General features: G+C 55.1%; 1 protein-coding gene across 1 annotated transcript; it reads right to left on the bottom strand.

Annotated features, from left to right (window-relative positions):
• Positions 1 to 5716: 5716 nt before the first annotated feature.
• On the bottom strand, positions 5717 to 19868 carry Xylt2 (xylosyltransferase 2). Its single transcript, XM_052756849.1, has 11 exons — positions 19642 to 19868; positions 12686 to 13178; positions 12284 to 12459; positions 11809 to 12011; positions 11257 to 11337; positions 10852 to 11068; positions 10589 to 10765; positions 10086 to 10348; positions 9448 to 9643; positions 8536 to 8869; positions 5717 to 6828 (listed from the first exon to the last, which is right to left on the bottom strand). Exons 1-11 carry the CDS (start codon positions 19774 to 19776, stop codon positions 6506 to 6508), a joined length of 2598 nt encoding a protein of 865 aa, XP_052612809.1. The 5' UTR covers positions 19777 to 19868; the 3' UTR covers positions 5717 to 6505.
• Positions 19869 to 20383: the final 515 nt, after the last annotated feature.

Here is a 20383-nt window from a genome sequence, read left to right as displayed (position 1 = left end):
TCTGTGCCATCTGGGGACAAGGCCAGATGAGGCTGCATACTGCTCTGTTTCCTAGCCATGCTTGCTCGTGTACACTGAAAGAAAAGAAGAGACCTCCAGAGCAAGAACTGAGGAAGGGACCTGGTTTTAAGGAGATTTATCGACACCACCCCTTAGAGGAAGTGAGGAGGGCTTACGTTCTAGAGCAGTGGTTCTCAACCTGGGGGTGCCCTGACCCCTTTGGAGATTGAATGAGTCTTTCACAGGGGTCACCTAAGACAATCCTGCATAGCGGACATTTACATTACAATTCATAACACTAGCAAAATTACAGTTATGAAGTAGCAACAAAAATAATGTTATGGTGGGGGGGGGGGTCACCACAACAAGAGGAACTGTGTTAAAGGATCGAAGTGTTTAGAACTTCAGATTCTAGAGTGTCACTGCTGCTTCCTCCTTGGGTCCCCTGAGGGTCCAGGGGCTGGGCCCGGGAGGTGGAGTAGAGGAAGCAGCTAGCCATGTGGTTCACCTGCTGCCACAGGGAGAGGGAGCCAGCTATAGTCCCAGAGATGGCTATGTGGTAGCTTGTGGGACAATAGGCTCAGCCATGTCCCTCCTGCCCTAGAATAGAAGGATCCTTTCAGTGGTGAGCCAGGGTAGGTGGCAAACAGCTTCTTCTAGCCCATCAAACACAGTGAACCCACATTAACTTCTGGTTCTTGATGTATTTCAAACTAGAAACAGCAGCAGAGTCTGGTTTGGGGGGTACTCAGTGAAGGCCCAGGCAGATCTGGTTTGGGGGGTACTCAGTGAAGGCCCAGGCAGAGTCTGGTTTGGGGGGTACTCAGTGAAGGCCCAGGCAGAGTCTGGTTTGGGGGGGTACTCAGTGAAGGCCCAGGCAGATCTGGTTTGGGGGGTACTCAGTGAAGGCCCAGGCAGATCTGGTTTGGGGGTACTCAGTGAAGGCCCAGGCAGATCTGGTTTGGGGGTACTCAGTGAAGGCCCAGGCAGATCTGGTTTGGGGGTACTCAGTGAAGGCCCAGGCAGAGTCTGGTTTGGGGGTACTCAGTGAAGGCCCAGGCAGAGTCTGGTTTGGGGGTACTCAGTGAAGGCCCAGGCAGAGTCTGGTTTGGGGGTACTCAGTGAAGGCCCAGGCAGATCTGGTTTGGGGGTACTCAGTGAAGGCCCAGGCAGATCTGGTTTGGGGGTACTCAGTGAAGGCCCAGGCAGATCTGGTTGGGGGGTACTCAGTGAAGGCCCAGGCAGATCTGGTTGGGGGGTACTCAGTGAAGGCCCAGGCAGATCGACCCAAACTTCGGAAGTCTGACTTCTAGAAGGAGGACCAACACAGCAGGTGTCACTCTGACACTGGAGATGGGTGGCAGTGGCTGCAGTCCCAGAGGATGCAAAGTCCAGACCAACACAGCAGGTGTCACTTTGACACTGGAGATGGGTGGCAGTGGCTGCAGTCCCAGAGGATGCAAAGTCCAGACCAACACAGCCGGTGTCACTTTGACACTGGAGATGGGTGGCAGTGGCTGCAGTCCCAGAGGATGCAAAGTCCAGACCAACACAGCAGGTGTCACTTTGACACTGGAGATGGGTGGCAGTGGCTGCAGTCCCAGAGGATGCAAAGTCCAGACCAACACAGCAGGTGTCACTTTGACACTGGAGATGGGTGGCAGTGGCTGCAGTCCCAGAGGATGCAAAGTCCAGACCAACACAGCAGGTGTCACTTTGACACTGGAGATGGGTGGCAGTGGCTGCAGTCCCAGAGGATGCAAAGTCCAGACCAACACAGCAGGTGTCACTCTGACACTGGAGATGGGTGGCAGTGGCTGCAGTCCCAGAGGATGCAAAGTCCAGTGACTTCTAAACACCCCCCATCTGCACACGGCATTCAGAGATGGGGTGCACAGTTACCTTCCTACTGTGGAGTTCTGCTTTGAACTTGCTGCTTGGTGCTTCAGAGAATGATCCTAGACTCCCCACATCCTGCAGATCCTTGGCAAAGGTGGCCTGGGGTCTATAGGGAGTCACTTTGGTGTCCTGTGTATAGTCACAGGTACTGAGGTCAGCTGGGCTAGTGGAGTAGGGGTGGGAGGCCAGTTAGGCCTGTCTCAAGAGAACCAAAGCTGTCCTTTCCAGGCCCCTGAAGAGATGGAAAGGGGCAGGACAGGGAGCTGCTTCCTGAGGGGAAAGCTAGCCATCTTTGGTGGGAATGCAAGCAGTGTTCTTGAGGCCTCCAATAGCTTGGTGGCCATTGAAAGAATTCGAGGACAAAGGTTTTAGCTCTCTCTCCTCCCCCGTGTATGTTCACACCCTTTACACTGTTTCCCTGTCACACTTCCCTTTTAGGCCTTCCTGGCCTGGGGTCTGCACACAGAAGCCAAGTGGGACTTTCAAGCCCCGGGGGTTTCGTAGCCTTTTCCTTGTCCTGCCCAGTGGGCGCTCAGCAAACACTAAGAGTGATATGGGAAAAGCTGAGTTTTCCAGGGCACTCAAGACTTGAAGGGCTAAATAGTTCAGGGCCCCAAGCACAACGCAGTCTGCTGGTGAAATCTGTCCTGGTCATTTTGTCAGTCGGGCACATAGGCTGACTGCCGCGGGATTTACTGATGGGTCCCTGGGCAGCCTCATAGAGAAGCTCTCTCTGGGGACACCATTATGATCAAGAAAAGCATAGGGAGCAAGGGAGTCATGCACCAGTTACCCAGCTTCCCTTGCTCTGTCTAACCAATGAGCCTAAGGCTCAGGGCATAATGTTCCTGCCTCTCCACGCTTCTTTCCCTCCGTTGTATTCTAGCCACATCAGGCCCCTTGCCTGGCTGCAGGATGCTAGCACATACTTCACTTAGAGGAGGCAACACAAGGATCTTCATCTGCATTTTCCTGGGGGAACCTCTGGGTGCAGGAGTAGCGAGGAGCTAAGTCTCAGCATCCAAGGCAAGCCTGGGATACAAGGTTAGCCTCTAAGAGAGGAGAGTCCTGACACTATCCCATTATCCATCCGATCATTCCTGTTTCTTCTGCTAAGTCCAGGTCCCCTGCGTGTCTGGGAAGCACTCGGGTGAGGAAGAGAGTCCACTCCTTTCGGGCCACCATCTCATTGTGTCCCGCTCTGTCAGCTCGGATGGTCTTTGGAGGGTCAGGCTGAAAAGCAGTGCTCTCACCCCTCCATCCTGAGTCTGGTGCCCAGAGTTGCAAGTCCAGAGCCTAGAGCCGCAGTTCCAATTTATTTTGCTTCCTACATAGCTGCTATATGGTGCCCTGTCTCTAGGGAGACACCTGGCAGTGTTGGGGTTGCCCCCTCCTGCCCACAGAAACCTGCTGTGGCTTTTCAGGGCTGGGAGCTGGGGAGCTAGGAAGAGACCTTTGTCTTCACAGAGGGTGCTCTGCAGTTTATTTACCAGTGGTGAGGGAGGGGCCTGGCCAGGATGTTGTAAACTCTTCTGCTCTGAGCTGGAGGGGAACTGGGCTGGAGGAGGCAGTGCTCAGCAGATCACAAAGGCCCCTTCCCTAAGGAACAGTTGCTTCCCTCAGGCGGGAAGACGGGGCCCTTTGGTCAGCACCTATTCACAAAAGCCAAGAGTGGCTTCGTGTGCCTGTAACCCCAATGCTGGGAGCCAGAGCCAGAGATCCCCAAGGCTTGGGGGCAAGCCAGCCCAGCTGAAAAAACCCCAAGCTCCAGGTTCAGTAAGAGAGCTGTCTCACTGGGCGGTGGTGGCGCATGCCTTTAATCCCAGCACCTGGTGGATCTCTGTGAGTTTGAGGCCAGCCTGGTCTACAGAGCGAGCTAGGACAGGCCCAAAATTACACAGAGAAACCCTGTCTCGAAAAAAAAACAGAAAAATAAAAAATAAAAAAAAAGATCCTGTCTCAGAAGGGTAAGGCAGAAACTAGTAGTTGGATACCAGACACTGTCCTCTGGTCGACACCCCCCCCCCCAACACGTACATATACACATGAAAAACCAAAAAATCAATGCTCTGAGGTCTGTTGTGCTATAGGCTGGTTAACTGGCCTGGCTGGGCTCCAGTGTGCAATCCACCGTGACAGCTTGACTGACTGCCTGTACCTCATCTGCTGAATCCAGTCGGTAATTTTTTTGTTCCTGACCCAAGAGTTGGTATCGGTAAATTGAAACAAAATGTTGGGTGGCGGTGGTGGCACACACCTTTAATCCCAGCACTCAGGAGGCAGAGGCAGGCTGATCTGAGATCAAGGCCAGCATGGTCTACAGAGTGAGTTCCAGGACAGCCAGGGCTACACAGAAAAACTGTTTTGAAAAACCAAGATAATAAGTAATAAGACAAACAAAAAACCACCTTCCCCATCTGGAGAGCTAGAATACAGTGTCAAATATTCAAGTGGGAGTCAGAGACAGCAACCATCTTCTCTGACCAAAATACCATTCTGTGTGCCCCTGCCCTCAGCACTTCCTGACTGGCCAGCCACACCCTGGCCAGTGACAGAGTGGTTCGGGGGCCTCCTCACCGAGTGCCGCACCATCAGCTTTGACCTAGGGCTCATCATTTCTCAGCTCTCAGTTTATTTTCTGTCTTGCTGCCTGAAGATGGGAAGTACCAGCCTCCAAAACTGTGAACAGCCCACCCTGGTACTGTTGTAGATGGTCAGGAGCGCCCTCTCTTGGAAACTGGGAAAAGGCTGCAGCCTGGGCAGCAACCGGCCACTTACTCCCCGAGCTAAGCCAACCTGAGCTCTGCCCAGTGTGGCGGCTGATGAAGTGATTTTCAGGGTCCAGACACCTTCATTCTGACTCCCACATGATGTAAGGCGTGGAGGACCCATACTGAGCCCTTACTGACGACAGAAGAATCAGGGAGAGCTTGAGAAAGGCAAGGCAAGTGAGTAATGTAGACATCATTCACTCAGGTCCTAGGGCAGTGGTTCAATCCCTGCCCCTGGCCGTAAAGGGACAAGCTACAGAACTATCCAGGAGGCCATAACCACAACCACCTCTCTTACTGGGCAGGCTACAAAGGCAGGGCTTGAGTAGGTAGCAAGGAAGATGTAGCCTTGGGGGATACATGGGCCTTAGTGATGCTGAAGGCCCCTACGCCACATTTACTGCAATCTGGCCCAATGGTCGGGTGGAGTGCCTGGTGGGGTGTTTTAGAACTAAATGCCCTTAATGCCGGCCTGCTGGGTAGCAATGAGGAATCTAAGCCTCCTAGAGCCCATTTTCCGGCAGAAAGAAGGCTGCACTGGAGAGCCATCCGGCTTCTGGCTGGATTTTTCAACTGTTCCTGCTTCAGGGACAGTCACTATTTCAAGGCTACTTTGATAGCCAGCTAAGACTTCTAGAAAGCCCAGGGATCAGCCATAGCTCCCTCAGACACAGGAAGAAATGTGGAGCCTCAGTATGCTGGCTAGTCTGTCAACTTGACACATGCCAGGAGCATCTGGAAAGAAAGTACCTCAACTGAGAAAAATGCCTCCATTGATGATTGTTTCAGGGGGTCCCACCACTGTGGGGAGTACCAGCCCTGGGCAAGTGGTCCTGGGAGGCATAAGAACGGTAGCTGATTATGAGACTGGGGAACAAGACAGTAGGCAGCATTCTTCCCATGGCCTGTGTTTAGTGCCTGCCTCCAAGTTTCTGCCCTGGCTTCCCTTTATGATGGACTATAAGCTGTAAGATGAAAGAAATCCTGCCCCTCTCCGTGCTTTTAGTCATGGTCTGTATCATAGCAACAGAATGCAAGCAAGGACATTGAGCTTGGAGAGATAGAGATATATTTCCTCTGTTGCATATTTCAGACTTCACACTGAGCTTCAGGCACAATGCAACTTCAAGTTCTTCTGAGTGCCCCAACAGTCTTCCTCTGCTGCCAGTGGGGCTCCGTCTTCCAGGGCACACCTAGAAAACTGCACGGATCTCAGTAGGCTCTCATGTCCTGCATTTACTAGGGCAAGGTGTGCTGGAAAGCCTGAGAGCCAGCCTCACCCCTGTTCTAGGGTCCCCTGGCTACCAGAGGAGCCGCTGTCCCACTAAAGCCCAGCTCCACAGTAGCCCCCAGGTCACCTGTTCTCCCGGCCTTGGAGCCTGGCGGGACACCTGTGCCTCTCAGCCTCAGCTGTGAGCAGCGTAGGCCCAGGCTGGGGACGGAGGCTCTGGAGGGTGAGGCAGACAAAACCTCTCCAGAGCGGGAGCAGATGGGCTCGGTGGTGCTCCCCATGGCCACAGCCCACTTCCTGGGCCTGCTCTGAGCCCTATTGCACATCTTCCTCCCCCTGCCACTCATTGGAAATTTAAAAAAGTACAAACTGGAGGGGGCAGAGGAAGCGCCTCCTCATGGTTCCCGTGGACCTCTGATCTCTTGCTGAGCCGTTAGCCGTAGTGAGCACTACACCCACCATCCCTGCCCTCACGGCAGGTTCCTGATGGCTCAAATGGGCACACTGCCTGGGCCTCGGGTTCTTGTTTGTGGGAGAGATGTCCCTCCATTGTCTGTAAGGTGCAATTCCCCGGCTCCTCCGGGTTGTGCTGGCTGGGGCCCTGCTACCTGAGTCGCCCATCAGCTTTGACAGGCCCCAGCTCTGATTTAGGGTCAGGAGACAGAGAGCTCCAACTGGTCAGTCTGCAGAGCTCCAGGGAGGGACAAGCAGAAGGGCCTATGGCACACAATCCTGCCACAGACCAGAAACCGCTCAGCTCCCCGTCTGTCCAGGCCTCAAGTGCAGGACCCGTGAGCTCTGTGTGCCTCCGGGCAGTCTCCTCCATGGTCTCTGGCTGAGGCAAGTTCAGGATGCCACTTAGGCCCTGGAAACTCTGCTCCATGTATTCATTGTGGGGTGGTCCCGCGTGCAGCCAGCTGGCATCATCTGGGGGTACAAAACCAACAGTTAAGCTTGCCCCTCAGTCCCATGGAGGCCAGACTATAGGAGTCAGGGCTGAACACAGCAGTTCCCATCCTAACCTTACCATGGGGTCTCCTCGTACAGAGTGGACTGGGGCTAAGCTAAGGAATTTTCTGCGCCTATAAAATCATCAGTTGTGCTGGGCGGTGGTGGTGCACACCTTTATTCCCAGCCCTCTGGAGGCAGAGGCAAGTGGATCTCTGAGTTCAAGGCCAGCCTCATCTACAGAGCTAGTTCCAGGACAGCCAAGGTTGTTACACAGTGAAACCCTGTCTCAAAAAACAAACAAACAAAAGCTCATCAGTTGTATAAAATCCAAGTGGTAGCTGAGCCTGGTGACTCACAGTTATAACTCTAATAAATAGGAGACCAAGGCAGGAGGATTGCAAGAGTTTGAAGCCAGAGTGGGCTATACAGTGAGTTCCAGGTAGCCTGGGCTCCATTGTAAGACAGTATCTCAGTAAATAAATAAGCAAAATAAAAAAGTATTTTTTTAAAAGTATTTTAAAAAATCCTAAATTCCCAATTTTAGGATTTTTTTTAAAGCTGAGGTCAGAAGCCAGGGCCTTACTGAGCTAAATCCCCAACCCCCTAACTTTAGACTCATGTTGAACAAGGCACTTTAGGAAATAAGGTAGCTCTGGTCTGTGGCATCCACAGCCTTCCTGACTACCACAGGAGCCCCCAGCCCCCTGGGCAGCCTGTTCTTTACACTTGCCTGGCCAGCCTCCTTCCCACAACCCTCTGTACCTTCTTCATCCTCACTCTGTCCTCTCATGCAGACATGTGCCAACCTTTACCTTGGCTTAGAACATGCTCCACCTGTGTCCTTTGAGGTCTAGTCCCAGGCCCGCCTGCAGAGATGACTGCTCAGCCTGCTGTCTCCTTCACCCAATGGGGAAGTGGTCTGCCTGCCCCGTTTCTGCCCCAGCCCCTTGTCCTTATCTCTTTGGGTTACTCCTGCTCTTCCTTCTTGTGACAGGTGCATTGGGGAAAGGAAAGAGCTACCCATGCGACACCACTTATCACCACTCTGAGCCAGCATCCATTCCAGCACCTTCAGAGGTAAACCCTGTAGGAGTGTGCTCAGCTTCCAGCTGCCCCTGGCCTGGGACCCCTTAGCCTCAGCCAAATCACCAGGGGGCCATGTGAATCGGGCTAATCCAAGCTATGTGGGACCTGAGGGTCTCAAAGCCCTAATCCAGCTCCGCTGCACTGGGAGCATTATGTATGGAGGAGCGTCAGAGACAGGACAGGATGAGGGACAAGATGCTTTAAAATACAGCACCTCGGTCCCCAGTGAGACCTGAGGCATTTTCTGGGCACTGTGAAGGAAAGCCCCACATTCTTCTAGTCATTTTCTTTTTTCACTAAATCTAGATAGAGTGACTTTTGTCCCAGTCACCCAGGGGTCTCCCATACTTGTGCCGTCCTTACTTAACAAATGAAAACGTTGAGTAATTCCCAGAGCTCAGGGCCCGGTTACAAGGGCAGAGCCACATTTCCAACTGCAGTCTGCCTGACTCTCAGCCTTCCCTTTCCCCACCCCACAATGCAGGAATGGAAGACCAAAGCCCTGCCTTCTCCCCTGTGACTCAGCCGTGGGGTCGGCACCCTGGACAATCCTGTTCTATCTGGGATCTGGGCATCACCGGAGCACGACCTCCTTACCTTTCCTGAGAGGTAGTTTGCGGTTGAAGGTCAATGGCAGCACGAGGAAGCGGGTCTCACCCAGGGGTTCCCAGAACTGAAGCAATCGGACAGTCCAGGCTCCTGGCCGCAGCGGTCGGCTCAGCGGGGGCTTGTACTGTGTGACTTCAGTGTCCGCATCTACCGTGATGTCATATGATGTGGCCACAACATAGGTCGGGTCAATCCAGACCACGGTGGCTGTGAGGTTGGGGCCCCGGGCCCAGCGCTGCATGGCCACAGGCTCATCCAGGGGTCCCAGCAGGCCCCCAAAGTTCCGGAAGAGACGTTCTTTGGGGTCCCACTCAGTGCCAACCTGTAGGGAGGGAGGCCGCTGGGCAGAAGCCGAGGAGAAGTTCTTCCTCTATCTTATCTGATGCCGCCTCTCAATGTGTAACCTCAGGTCAGTCACTACCTCTTTCAGGGCCTCAGTTTCCCTATCTTCAAACTGAAGGGGTGAGTCTAGAACTGAAGCATCTCTCCCAGCTCTGAGGTTTATTCCAGGCTGCCACCTGAACCATTCTGCAATGGTGGGGCCCATAAAGGCAGACCACCCCCCACAAAGCCAGAACCTCTAGGAAAGGACACCCAAAGCTCATCTGGACTGTCCAAGCCCCAGGAATCTTTGCACTTGAGGAGATCAGGACTGAGAGTTCCGTCCCTAATCCCTGTGCCATCTGAGAGGACCCCTTAGTGTATGCCTGTGAGGGTGGTATAGGTACATCTGTGTGTGGCATCACCAAGGCTGCCGTTATTGGGAAAGCAGAGCCCAGAGAGCCCAGCCCATAAAGGTCTGATGGAGTCCTTACCCCTCCCTTGGTGTCTGTCCCTCTCTTCCCACTCCCTGCGTCTTGCTGGGGGTCAGGAGAAAGCAAGGGGGAGGACCTGTCCCACCTCCAGACTCTGGAGCCGGCTGGCCTGGTCACTGCGCCCCAACAGTTTCAGCGACCCCTGGGGCATCAGCCACATCTCAAGCGTCTCTGCTGGCCCCTGGGCTGAGGGCTGCACCGCCTGCGTCACCAGGTAGCCCTGGAAATGGTCGTCATAGAAATACAGGTGCACGCTGGACGGCAACCCCCTGGGCTCAAACCTAGGAAGGTTTCAGCGGGGAGAAAAGGAGATGCCATCAGCACACCTGACACCACCTAGAGTCCCAGGGAGAGGTATTGGGAAGCCCCAGCGACAGGTATTTCTTTGGCCCCAAATCTCACGCCCCACATTGTCCTGATTCTTCTTTACCCTGCTTAAAAAAATTTTTTTCCAGACCGGGCAGCAGTGGCGCATGCCTTTGATCCCAGCCCTTGGGAGGCAGAGCCAGGCTGATCTCTGTGAGTTCGAGGCCATCCTGGTCTACAGTGTGAAATCCAGGACAGGCACCAAAACTATCTAGAGAAACCCTGTCTCAAAAAACCAAAAAAAAAAAATTTTTTTTCCTTCCTGGACTCACTCTGGGCAGGGCTGTCCCTGACTTGTGCTTCCCTTAAGGCACCATACTCTAAGGCCTGCCATATGTCAGAAGAGGGGGGACTTACCTGCAGAGTGCAGTGGCCAGTGGGGGTACAGCAGTGGCAGCATGACGCAGGCTGAGCCGAGCAAAGGCTGTGTAAGCGGTGAGTAAGACATCGCTGAGCCCACTAGGGCCATCCGCCACGTCATACGTGTTCTCCCAGTAGGCCTTGAGGGCTGGTGTGTTGGGTGGGTAGCTGCCATACAGGTGGAAGTCCAAAATTTCCAGGACTTCCTGGTTCACAGTTGACTCAAACTTCCGGGCAAAGAAGGTGGGTCTGGAGACTTGCTGGGGAGGAAGAGACCAAGATGAAGGGCTCTGCGGGCCCCGGAACACAGGGGCTGCCCCCTCAGCACCTTCTAGTACGGTCTCTGACTTTTCTACCTGCTGCTGCTGCTGCTGCTGCTGCTGCTGCCCAGATCCAAGGAGCTAGCTGCTGCAGGCGGAAACCCACCCTGCCTTTCTGACCCAGACAGCTTGTGGGGGGAAAAGCTGGGGCGCAGGCTTCCTGGGGCCAAGGGAGAGCACCTGAAGCCGCAGGAAGTCCTGTGGTTTGAAGTCGTTGGGGGAGCAGCCACACCAGTCCACGATGTGTTTGTACTGGCACTTGCAGCCCAGCTTACGGTTCCAGTTGGTGACGCGCAGGTTGTTGTCCACCAGGCTCTCGCAGGCCGGGCTGTTCTCCAGCACTGTGTGGAAGAAGGACTGCAGATGGCAGGAGAGGGGGAAGGGTGAACCATGGGCCGTTCAACCAGTGCCCGCCCTGGCCTCTGTGCCTACCTGTCACCCACCTCAGCTGGAAGCAACGTGTACGTATAGAACTGGCGAAGCTGCGCCACCAGGGGATCATCCGTATACACCACGTATTCCACAAAGCTGCGCGTCAGCACGAACCAGTCGGAGCCACCATCCACCACGATGCCTGCCGGGATCTGCCGTTCACCCAGGCGCCACATGTGAGAATCACACTCATGGAAAAGCCGGTCCAGGCCTTGCTTCTTGATGAACCTGAGGGAGGCAGAAAGGCCATGACTGAAGGTCCCACAGGAAGGAGGCCAAGCCTTCTTTCTACCCGGCAACCAGCCTTCACTTACGACTCGGTTAGGGGCTTTACAACCCAGGGCTGGGGCCCTCAGGTGCCCTTGTGTGGGAGGCATTGTGCAAGACATCAGGGCCTCCTCCCCCACCTGTCTCACCTGGAATTGTCTCGCCCATGTGACTTGAGGAAATTCTTGTCCCGGTTCTTGGATAAGAATGCCACCAGCTCCTCATTTGTCCTGGTGAGGGAAGGGAATTTGTGCTGCAGGCGCTCAGTCCCTGTCCCAGAGCAGATGCCCTCTAGCACAAATGACCTTCACCCCCTGGACCTTCCCTTCTCACAGGAGCTATGTGCCTGACCCTTGTCTGCTGTTCTCGGGTGATGACACCTGTCGGACCCAAACAAGACGCCATCCCTCCTCTACCTCATTCTAGATGGTTATAAACCACCATGTGGTTGCTGGGAATTGAACTCAGGACCCTCTAGGAGAGCAGTCGGTGCTCTTAACCTCTGAGCCATCTCTCCAGCACTCCCATTTCTTATTAATCCCAATCGTCAGACCACCTTTTACCAGCCTCACACCCCAATTCTTGACTGGGGTCAAGGGACCACGTCTGGGCTGTGGAGACTTCAGAATGAGATGGCAGACAAAATGGACCCTCCAACCCTGACGCCACAGATGGGACTCCATTCCCACCCATCCTCACACCTGGTTGGATAGTCGGTGGCACTCAGGTTGATGAAGAAGTCCCAGGCCCAGCCAGGAATTTCCAGCAGGTCCTTCATGCTCCGCAGGTACATCCTCAGAAGGCTGGCCCCGCCCCAGATGGTGACCATGCGCCAAGGTGTCACCCGCACATTATCATAGTGCTGGGCCAGCTCCACCACCTCCCGGTACAGGTAGTTGGAACGCTGAGGGAGAAGGGATGCTCAGCTGATGGAGCTGGCACCAAGGTTGTAGCCCCCACCCATCTGGGGACAGAGCACAAGAGACATTGAAGGGAGAGAGCAAGTGGCAGGACTCTAGCTCCTCATGGGCCATGCCATCTTACGCTTGACCAGTCTGGAGCTCAACTTGCCTTGCTCCAGGTAGCTGAGCCAGCCTTCCCCAGGCTACCTGTCTACAGCCTTCAGAGTCTCTGCTCTGTTAACCAGCTCCTCTGGGTCTTCCCAGCCCACAGTACCTTGTCCACATGGATATAAAAGAAGTGCTGCTCGTGGTAGACAGCCTTGAGAAGACGTTTCAGCTGGCGGATGGCACGACCATGAACCACCAGCATGTAGGCAATGCGTACTGGAGGGCCACCAACAGGCTGCTGAGCCCGAATCTCTTCCCACTGGATGCCAGGGCTCATCTTGCCTGAGTGGAGTAGACAGAGACATTAGTGAGATGGAGAAAAGGCTGCCTGCCTGCCTCCCAATAAGAGAAGCCTAGACTCGGAGCCCTGGTCCCAACTCCCCTTCTGCCAACTGGTACATTTAACAAGACTTTAGACAAGGAGGGCATCTGGGAAATGAGCATGAAGATCTGGGCCACACCACTCCTGTCTGTTTCTGGGAAGGGCCAGAGTACCCTAGTCCCTCACCAGCCAGCTGGCAGTGCCGGGGCACAGCCTTGGGCATGAGGTTCCCAGCTTGGTGCAGGCACACTACGTTGGCGATCTCCTGTTGGCATTGCTTGGTGCTGGCCCGGGCCAGGGCTGACAGTGCATCCTTGCCCACAATCTCGCACTTTGGAGTGAAGCTGTTGTCCGTGGGCTGGGGGGCACCCTCCACGCTCCCTGTGTCTCCATGTGGTGGGAAGCCGGCAGCCCCCATTAGTGCCTCCCCAGCTGCTGCTCCACTCAGGTTCTGGCGGCCTGGTGCCTCCGGAGGTGGGGCAGGTGGGACCCGTCGGCTGGCTCTTTGACGGCTGGTTACCGCCCGCACCACCTTGGCCACAGGCACACCTGGGCTCTCGGCACGGCCCCGCCAGCGTCCATGCCTTTTACCAGCACTGCCCCTGCGCCCTGCGGAGCTGTCTGTGTCCTTAGAGCCCTCACCAGGGTCTAGTGGTCGCGGCTTCCTCTGCCGTCCTTTCTGTAAAAGACACACAGATCACAGTTAGCAGTCAGTCACTCACCTCTTCCTCTTCCTCAGCTTCCATCTTGGCCAGGGTTACCCTGAACTCTAGAAGCTCCCCGCCACCTTTTACAGGAAAAGTCCTGCTCACTCAATAACTCTGCACGAACAGCGACACTCCAGGGCCAGCTGGCTGAGGCTCTCACCTCAGGCCATCGCACCTCACGTGCCCCTCCAGATTGCAGATCACATAGCACTGTACTTCCCTTGCCTGCTCCGGGCTCTTGCCACTTTCTCTCCAGCAGATTTTAAAGTACATGTCCATGCCTCCTCCAATAGAAGGGTGTACAGACCCTGCAGGGGACCAAGGAGTGTCCCCGACTGAGACTCATGCCTCTCACAAGGGCTGGCTGGGAAGACAACATTAACCTCCGTCTGCATCCAAAGCATTGGTTGCACTAACGCTCTTCACGTGGGAAGACTGAGGCTACAACAGGGGAGTGGCTCATGGGGGAGGAGTAGTCATGAAGCCTGAGACCCTAATATTGGATGGGTCTCCCAGGAGGCTGAGGCAAGGGGCGCTGCTGAAGGTACCCTGTGAATAACAGGGGGACGCAAGCAGGAGCCAGCAAAGGAAGGCTTCCGGCACAAAGCAAGTCTGTCAGACAAGCCCGGAGAGCGGCGGGAGGCCCCAAAGCCCCCCAAACGCAGCTGAGCTGTGGCCGGCCCAATGGGCCCTCCTGCATCAGGACTGACTGCCTGTGGCCAGCGAGCTCTTGGCCACCATGGCAATCAATCCGTGGCTGGAATCGTGAGGTCTAGCTAGAGGCCCACAGCTGGAGGCTGCCAACCTCTGCACTTGTGACAGGCTCTCTCAAGGGGACTCAGAAGCCCTCCATGCTGCCTGCTACCCCAAATGGCCTGGTTCAGCTCAACTCACCCTCCTCTCTGCTCCCCACTTTCCTTCCTCGCTTGTCCTTTAAGATCGGCTCAAGTCCCCAGGTGGACAGCCATTTCATCTGCCCTAGAGTTGGGGTACACTGAGCTCTGAGACCCCGGATGTTCCTCTAGCAGTCAGTGGACTGAGAGGCCATGTCTGACAGACTAGCTGGTACATGACAGACTAGCTGGTACATGAAGGACATTTGGCTAATGCCTGTGAGTGGGAAGGGACAGAGGCAAGGGGTGTCCTAGGAGTGTTCTGGCTTGCCCTGCCACCAAACTTCTCTGAGCAGAGTTGCTCAGCTGTGCGGGTGAGGATCAAATGAGACATGGACAGTGAAACTGTACCACAGAGGTACAGTTGGCTGTCTCTTGGCTGTCCCTTCCCTCTGGGCGTCTTGTGAGAGTCCTGCCTCTCCTCCCGCACTCCGTGCTCCTGTTCAGCATGCTGAGTCCTACAGACACACACCAGACTCAAGCACCTCTCTATAACCCCGCTTCCTGCGTGGCTTACAGGGGGCACCTGGGTCCTCCCCATCCGCCCCTCATCAGTCTCCTGGCTCCAGGGCAGACCCTGGGGTCTGTCCTTCGATCCAGCCTTTGCTTTCCGGAGAGCTCATTCAGCCTGGCACTTTCTACATACCATCCTTATATCGCCCATATCTCAGATTTATCTCTGTGGACTGGAACGCTCCCTTGAACCTTCAGGCATGGAACAAGCAGCCTCCTTGGCATCTTCATTGGGAACTAAAAGACCTCAGAACCCCAAGTCCAAGTGCAGATGCCTCCTGTTCGTCCCTCCCCTCCCACTCCAGTCTTTACATCTCAGTGAGTGACAACCTTTTGCGGCTCTAACCAAATGTGCTGGGAGTCCAGTTTTTTTCTTTGGAGGAGACAGGTGGCTCTGAGGATGAGGTAAAGAACCTCCTGATGCTAAGCAAATGCTCTCCCACTACGCTACAGCCCCCAGCCCTGACGGCAACTTACATTCTTCTCTTCGCCTTATACTCCACATCCAACCCATGGTGAACGCATGAGAATACAGAGACTCTCACTATCTCCCCACTGCCCTCAGCCTGATCTCCCGATGCCCTGGCTCATGCGCTTGTCCCTTCCTGTCTTTCCTCATCACAGCCACCAGTGCTTCTTTTAGAACTTTTGAACATTTATTTACGTATTTATTTATTATATTTATATGTAGCGGTATTTTGTCTGCATGCATGTCTGTGTACCACATGTATTCAATGCCCGGTGGAGGCCAGAAGAAGGCAATGGATTCCCCTGGGACTGGAAATACAAACAGTTGTGAGCTGCCACATGGGTGCTGGGAATTGAACCCGGTGCTCTTAACTGCGGAGCCATCTCTCCAGCCCCTCCTTTTACATCCCCATGATTAGACCTAGCCAGTGGCCTCTCCTCTCAGGCTCTATAATAGCTCCTCCCACCACCCTTGACCCCACGTCGATGGGTCCCTTTGCCTCATTCTCACCCCACGGCCCATGTAGTGTTCCTCCGCCGCACCTGGCATGCCTGGCTCGTTTTGTATTGGCTGTGCCCTCAGTCTAGGTGCCCTCCGTAGATACCCCCAGCTCATCCTTACATTCTTCTAGCAGTCAGTGGACTGAGAGGCCATGTCAGTTCGATTCCTTGCTCAGGTTGTGTTTCTCAGCAAGGCTTGCCTGGACCGAAAACTCTAGCCTCCCTGAGCTTGCTTTACTTCCCCCACAGAAATATGAGGATCTTGGGCCGACAAGACGGCTTGGCCGGTAAAGGCACCTACCACCAAGTCTGACAACCTGAGCTGGATCTCTGGGACTCACAGGGTAGAAGCAAAGAAATGATGCCCACAAACTGCCCTTTGACCTCCATATGCATGCCAAGGCCCAAGCGTACCCACCCACATTCACATATACACACATAACACAACAATACATTTTCTTAAGAAACGCGCTGATCTCTTCCACCATCCTAACATGAATTGATTTATTTCGTGCCCTTCTGTCTGTCTCTCCCGTGGCTGTAAACATTGCTGGGGGAGTTCAGCTTGTTTGTTCACTGGCATATTCATAGAGTCCAGAAGAGTATGTCACAATCATAAGCACTCAGTTAAGTAACGTTCAAATGAATGACTAGAGAGGTCTTGGTGTATGTATAGTGTTCACAAAGGTTGCTATCCTCTTCATTATTACTGGGAACTGAGACGGAAATAGTCAACGTGAGGCCAAGGCTCAGGCTGTCAGACAGGGTGGACTCAGGGTGGAGTCCAGTGTTAGGTTCTCCTGCCCTTGTCCACAGGAACAGGGAATAGCCTGGGAGCTACCTTCAGGCTACAATCCTACCCCTACTCCACAGTACCCAGGCTTCTGTTCAGCACTCAGATAGCTCTCTGGTGTCTTCAGAGGTACTCAGTAAGTGTAGGTTTGTCCATCCTTGTCTGAGACGTGGGAATAGTCAGGAGACCCTGTTCCATGCTCATACTGGGGAGGGCACCCTGGGCTGGCCAACCTACAGAGTAGTGGCATCTGACCCAGCCACACAGCAAGCACAAGAAGACATTCCCAAGACTAGGTGGGTAGTGATGGCAAAGAGGTTTGAGTTCCAGGGGTCAAAGCCTGTATCCATGCATCAGGAGGCTGGTCAGGAGGGTAGGGCAGGAGGGCACAAAGCCAGGCTGGCTGTGGTGGGGGACAGGATGTGGGAGGAAATAGGCATGTTGGTGCCCTGCACTGCAGCAGGGAGCTGGCTGACCCTGAGAAGGACAATCCCAGAGGAGGCCAGGGACCAGAAGGCAGCAATGAGGAAACAGAAAGGCCCTGGTGAGTAGCCAGCCCCCACTCCTGAACCCTCTCAGGCAGGTCCCTGAGCTTCATGCTATGTCTCTTAACAGGCTGCCTTCAATAGCCTCGGAGATCAGGGTAGTCCTCTGGCTGGATGCATTCCGGCCTCAGAGGCCCCCTCCTCCCTGGTAAGGAGGCATATAAAGTCCTCTGCCGCTTCCCGACTGAAAATCCTTGAACCCTCCCTGAGCCATGAAGAAAGCGAACACAGAGATGCTCACCCCCCATCTACCCCCACCTCGGACTTCTCAGACTGCATTTAAAACAAGCGGTGAAAGGATGCTCGTGAAAGCTCTGAATAGCGTCAAGTGGCTCTTTGGGGGTTAGTGATCATCCCAGGTATCCACTCTCACCCTCCACAGGCAGCAGAGTGCTTTCCTTAAATGCACATTGGCTCCTGCTGTGGAACTTTCCCACTGCACTTACAATAAAACCCACTCAAGTCCCTTATTGTGGTCTCTTTGGCCATACAGGATGGAACCATCTTTAGGGAAAGTGCCCCACCCTCTATCCATTCCCCGAGGATCCCCCGCTCAGCCCACTCTCCTGAGAACCTTCTGCTCAAACTCTCCTGCCCACCTCTTCCTGGAGGAAGCCTTTCCCAGCCTCCTGATCTGATCCAGCCCCCTTGTTATTCTAGCTTCCTCTCTCTGGCTGGCTCTCCCTGTAGACTGTCTGCCCTGTAGGTCAGGACCTCATCTATTCTTTATTTCTGTATTCCTAGTATGAGCCCAGTGCCTGATAGGAGAGAATTGAGTATGTGCTGACTGACTGACTGACTGAACGTACGTCCCAGGGTACAGTGTTGAGACCATGTGTGATATCCCGACAGCTTAGCAGGTGTTCAGAATTCCTGCAAGCATTCACAGGGACTACTTCATTTTGTAGTTTTCATTGCCCAACAAACGGTGCTACCATTACCCCAAAAGAGGAGAAGTGGCTGGAGGCGGTCCACCTGCTAGCAGAGCCAGGGCAAGGCTGTGGAGAGCGCAGTCTTTCTTGTGCGCTGACCTTCTCAAGCACTACACTATGCTCACATAGTGATATGCTACCCACCCCAGTCTGGTGAGGTGGCTGCCAGGCTCCTTCACACCACAATATTTAGGCCATCCGGGACCTTCCTCCATTCTGGTCCAGGATTCCTTTCTTAGCTTCAGCAAGGTATGTGTGGTGTGTGTGGTGTGTGTGTGTGTGTGTGTGTGTGTGTGTGTGTGTTGGGAGGGTGAGACCTCAAATTCTGTCACCTCTCTCCAGTTCTCCATCTCCAGTCCTCCATCCCCAGCTATGGGCAGAGCAGCAGGGACTCAGCCCTTTCTTTGACTCAAACCACCAGCCACTGAGCCCCCCAACATGCTTTTCCTCACCAGCCTCCCCCTCACACAGACCAGGCTCCTCATCTGCCTCTGTGGCCCACTCCATCTGAGATGTCCCAGTTGCCCAAAAAGACTTCATCTGACTGAAACTTTCTCCTCTCTTTGTGCACAAAGACCAAGCTCACTCCCTACACCAAGTCACAGAGCCAGCTTCCCCATGACTGTCCTCAGCTCCTTTTGGAGTCATGGTCCCAAGTCTCTCTGTTCCTGTTCCCCTCACCACCCCTGTGTCTTGATTCTCCCCGAAACCCAGAAGGGCAATTCTTCTCTCGGTCTCCACATCAGGTATTTGGGACTGACCGGGTGCAGTAGGAAAAGGCTTCCAAGCTCCATGCCTTCACCCTGCCAGGTAAAGCCCAAAAGGATATGACAACAGAGCCTTTCTCCCAGAGCCCTGGAGACACAGGGACATGGGGGCCAGAAGCAGGAACCCCTGACCACTGGCCACGGCTTAGGGCTTTGATTTGGCAAATCCTCTCCACCTTTCCAGAACGGACCTAGACCCTACAGGACCCCTCCTAACCACACTACCAGCAGGGTGTCTGAGACTGCAACTCAAGCACCATCAAGAGGAAGAAAAACCCTGGAGTCAGGGTCTGGGGCTCTAATCTGCAGCTGCTGTTCCCAATACCCCAGAGCCAGAGATGGCTTCCTGCTCCTTTGAAGTCCTGAGGCCAACTCAACAGCTCACCTTCCATTCCCATCCCCTCCTGAAGATTCACCCAGGTTCTTCCCTGGCCACGCCTTGAGGACACTTCAGTTTTTTCCCTCGGGGGTCACTCCTGTTCACTCTTATTCCCGGGTATATACACTTTGTCACAGGCCATAATTCCACCCCGAGTTCCACTTCACCGCCACTCGCTGCTTCTCAGGCGCAGCTGAACATAGATGCCCGGGGTCCCTCGGCCCCCACTCCTCCGCCCACGGCGCGTACACCCCCGCCCCCTCCCAACTTTAGAAAGTTTGGCCTGAGGCTTCCCACCTTCGAGCAGGCTAGGGCCCAGTCGTTCCTCCCAGCCCCGATCCCCGCGTCTGACCTTCATCGCTCCCCGGGACGGAGACCACCCCACTATGACCCGCTCTTCCCTCCGCGGTCCCCAGTCCACCAGGCGCCCCGGCCTCCGGGTCACGCACCGCTCCCGCACGCAGCCCGCCAGGCCGGCCTGGGAAAGGAGCGTTGGGGGACGGAGGTCGGGCTCCAGGAGGCTGCCTGCGCCCTGCACGCACGCGGCCCATGCCCCACTTGCCTGGCCGGGGCCGCCCGCAGCCCCGCCAGGACCCCGCGCGCCCCCGCGCCCGGCCTGCCCGCCCGCACGGCCGTCGGAGCACCTCTCCCGGTTCGTCCTCCTCCAGGCCGCTGAAGCTCCACACCACCAGGCCCTGCAGCAGCAGGATGGCCAGCGCGGTGGCGATCGCCAGCTTGTAGCGCCGCACCAGCTTCTGCACCCGCGCGCTCGCCACCATCTTCCTGCCCGGGACGCGGGGCGCGCGTCCGGCCCTGCAAACCGGCCGCGGGCGTGCGCATGGGCGCGGGGCCGAGAGCCCACACACACTCCGCCCACATAGGCGGACCTGGGGCGGGGCCCTAGGCTCCACCCTCTCGCGGGCTGGGCGTGGGGCAGTGGGCCGGCCTTCCGCTCTTGTCTCCTAGGAGGGATCTGGGTGCTCTGGGTCCCTTTTAGGTCTCCAAGCGTGTCTGCGTGTGAGATCACCACCTCCTGGCCCCAAAAGCATTGTCCTGGGGTCCAGAGAGTCTGCGATCTGATAGCTCTGGTGTCAGGGCATGGTGTATGTGTGTGAAGGGGGACTCAACGGGTCCTCAACCCTGGGAAATGCTGGCACTCTCAGGCGTGTGAGTACCACCTACCCTGCTTAAAACCTGAAGGCCACCCCTGAAGACAAAGCATATAGCCCCTTGACTGGTTCCCACGCTCTTCACAAAGCTGGCTTGCCATCCTGCCCCTCCAATCCAAAGCATCCTCAGGCCTCTGCTGGAGACGTGATTCTCAACTTCTAGTTTCTAGCCAGAATCTCCTGGAAGATGATAAAAAACAGCTCTAGTTTCCACTCC

The sequence above is a fragment of the Peromyscus californicus genome, unplaced genomic scaffold (assembly GCF_007827085.1).
Source record: "Peromyscus californicus insignis strain IS unplaced genomic scaffold, ASM782708v3 Scaffold_3__1_contigs__length_106647218, whole genome shotgun sequence".
Classification (NCBI taxonomy): Eukaryota; Metazoa; Chordata; class Mammalia; order Rodentia; family Cricetidae; genus Peromyscus; species Peromyscus californicus.
The sequence above is the reverse complement of the archived record's forward strand: the minus strand, read 5'-3'. Positions and strand labels throughout refer to the sequence as shown.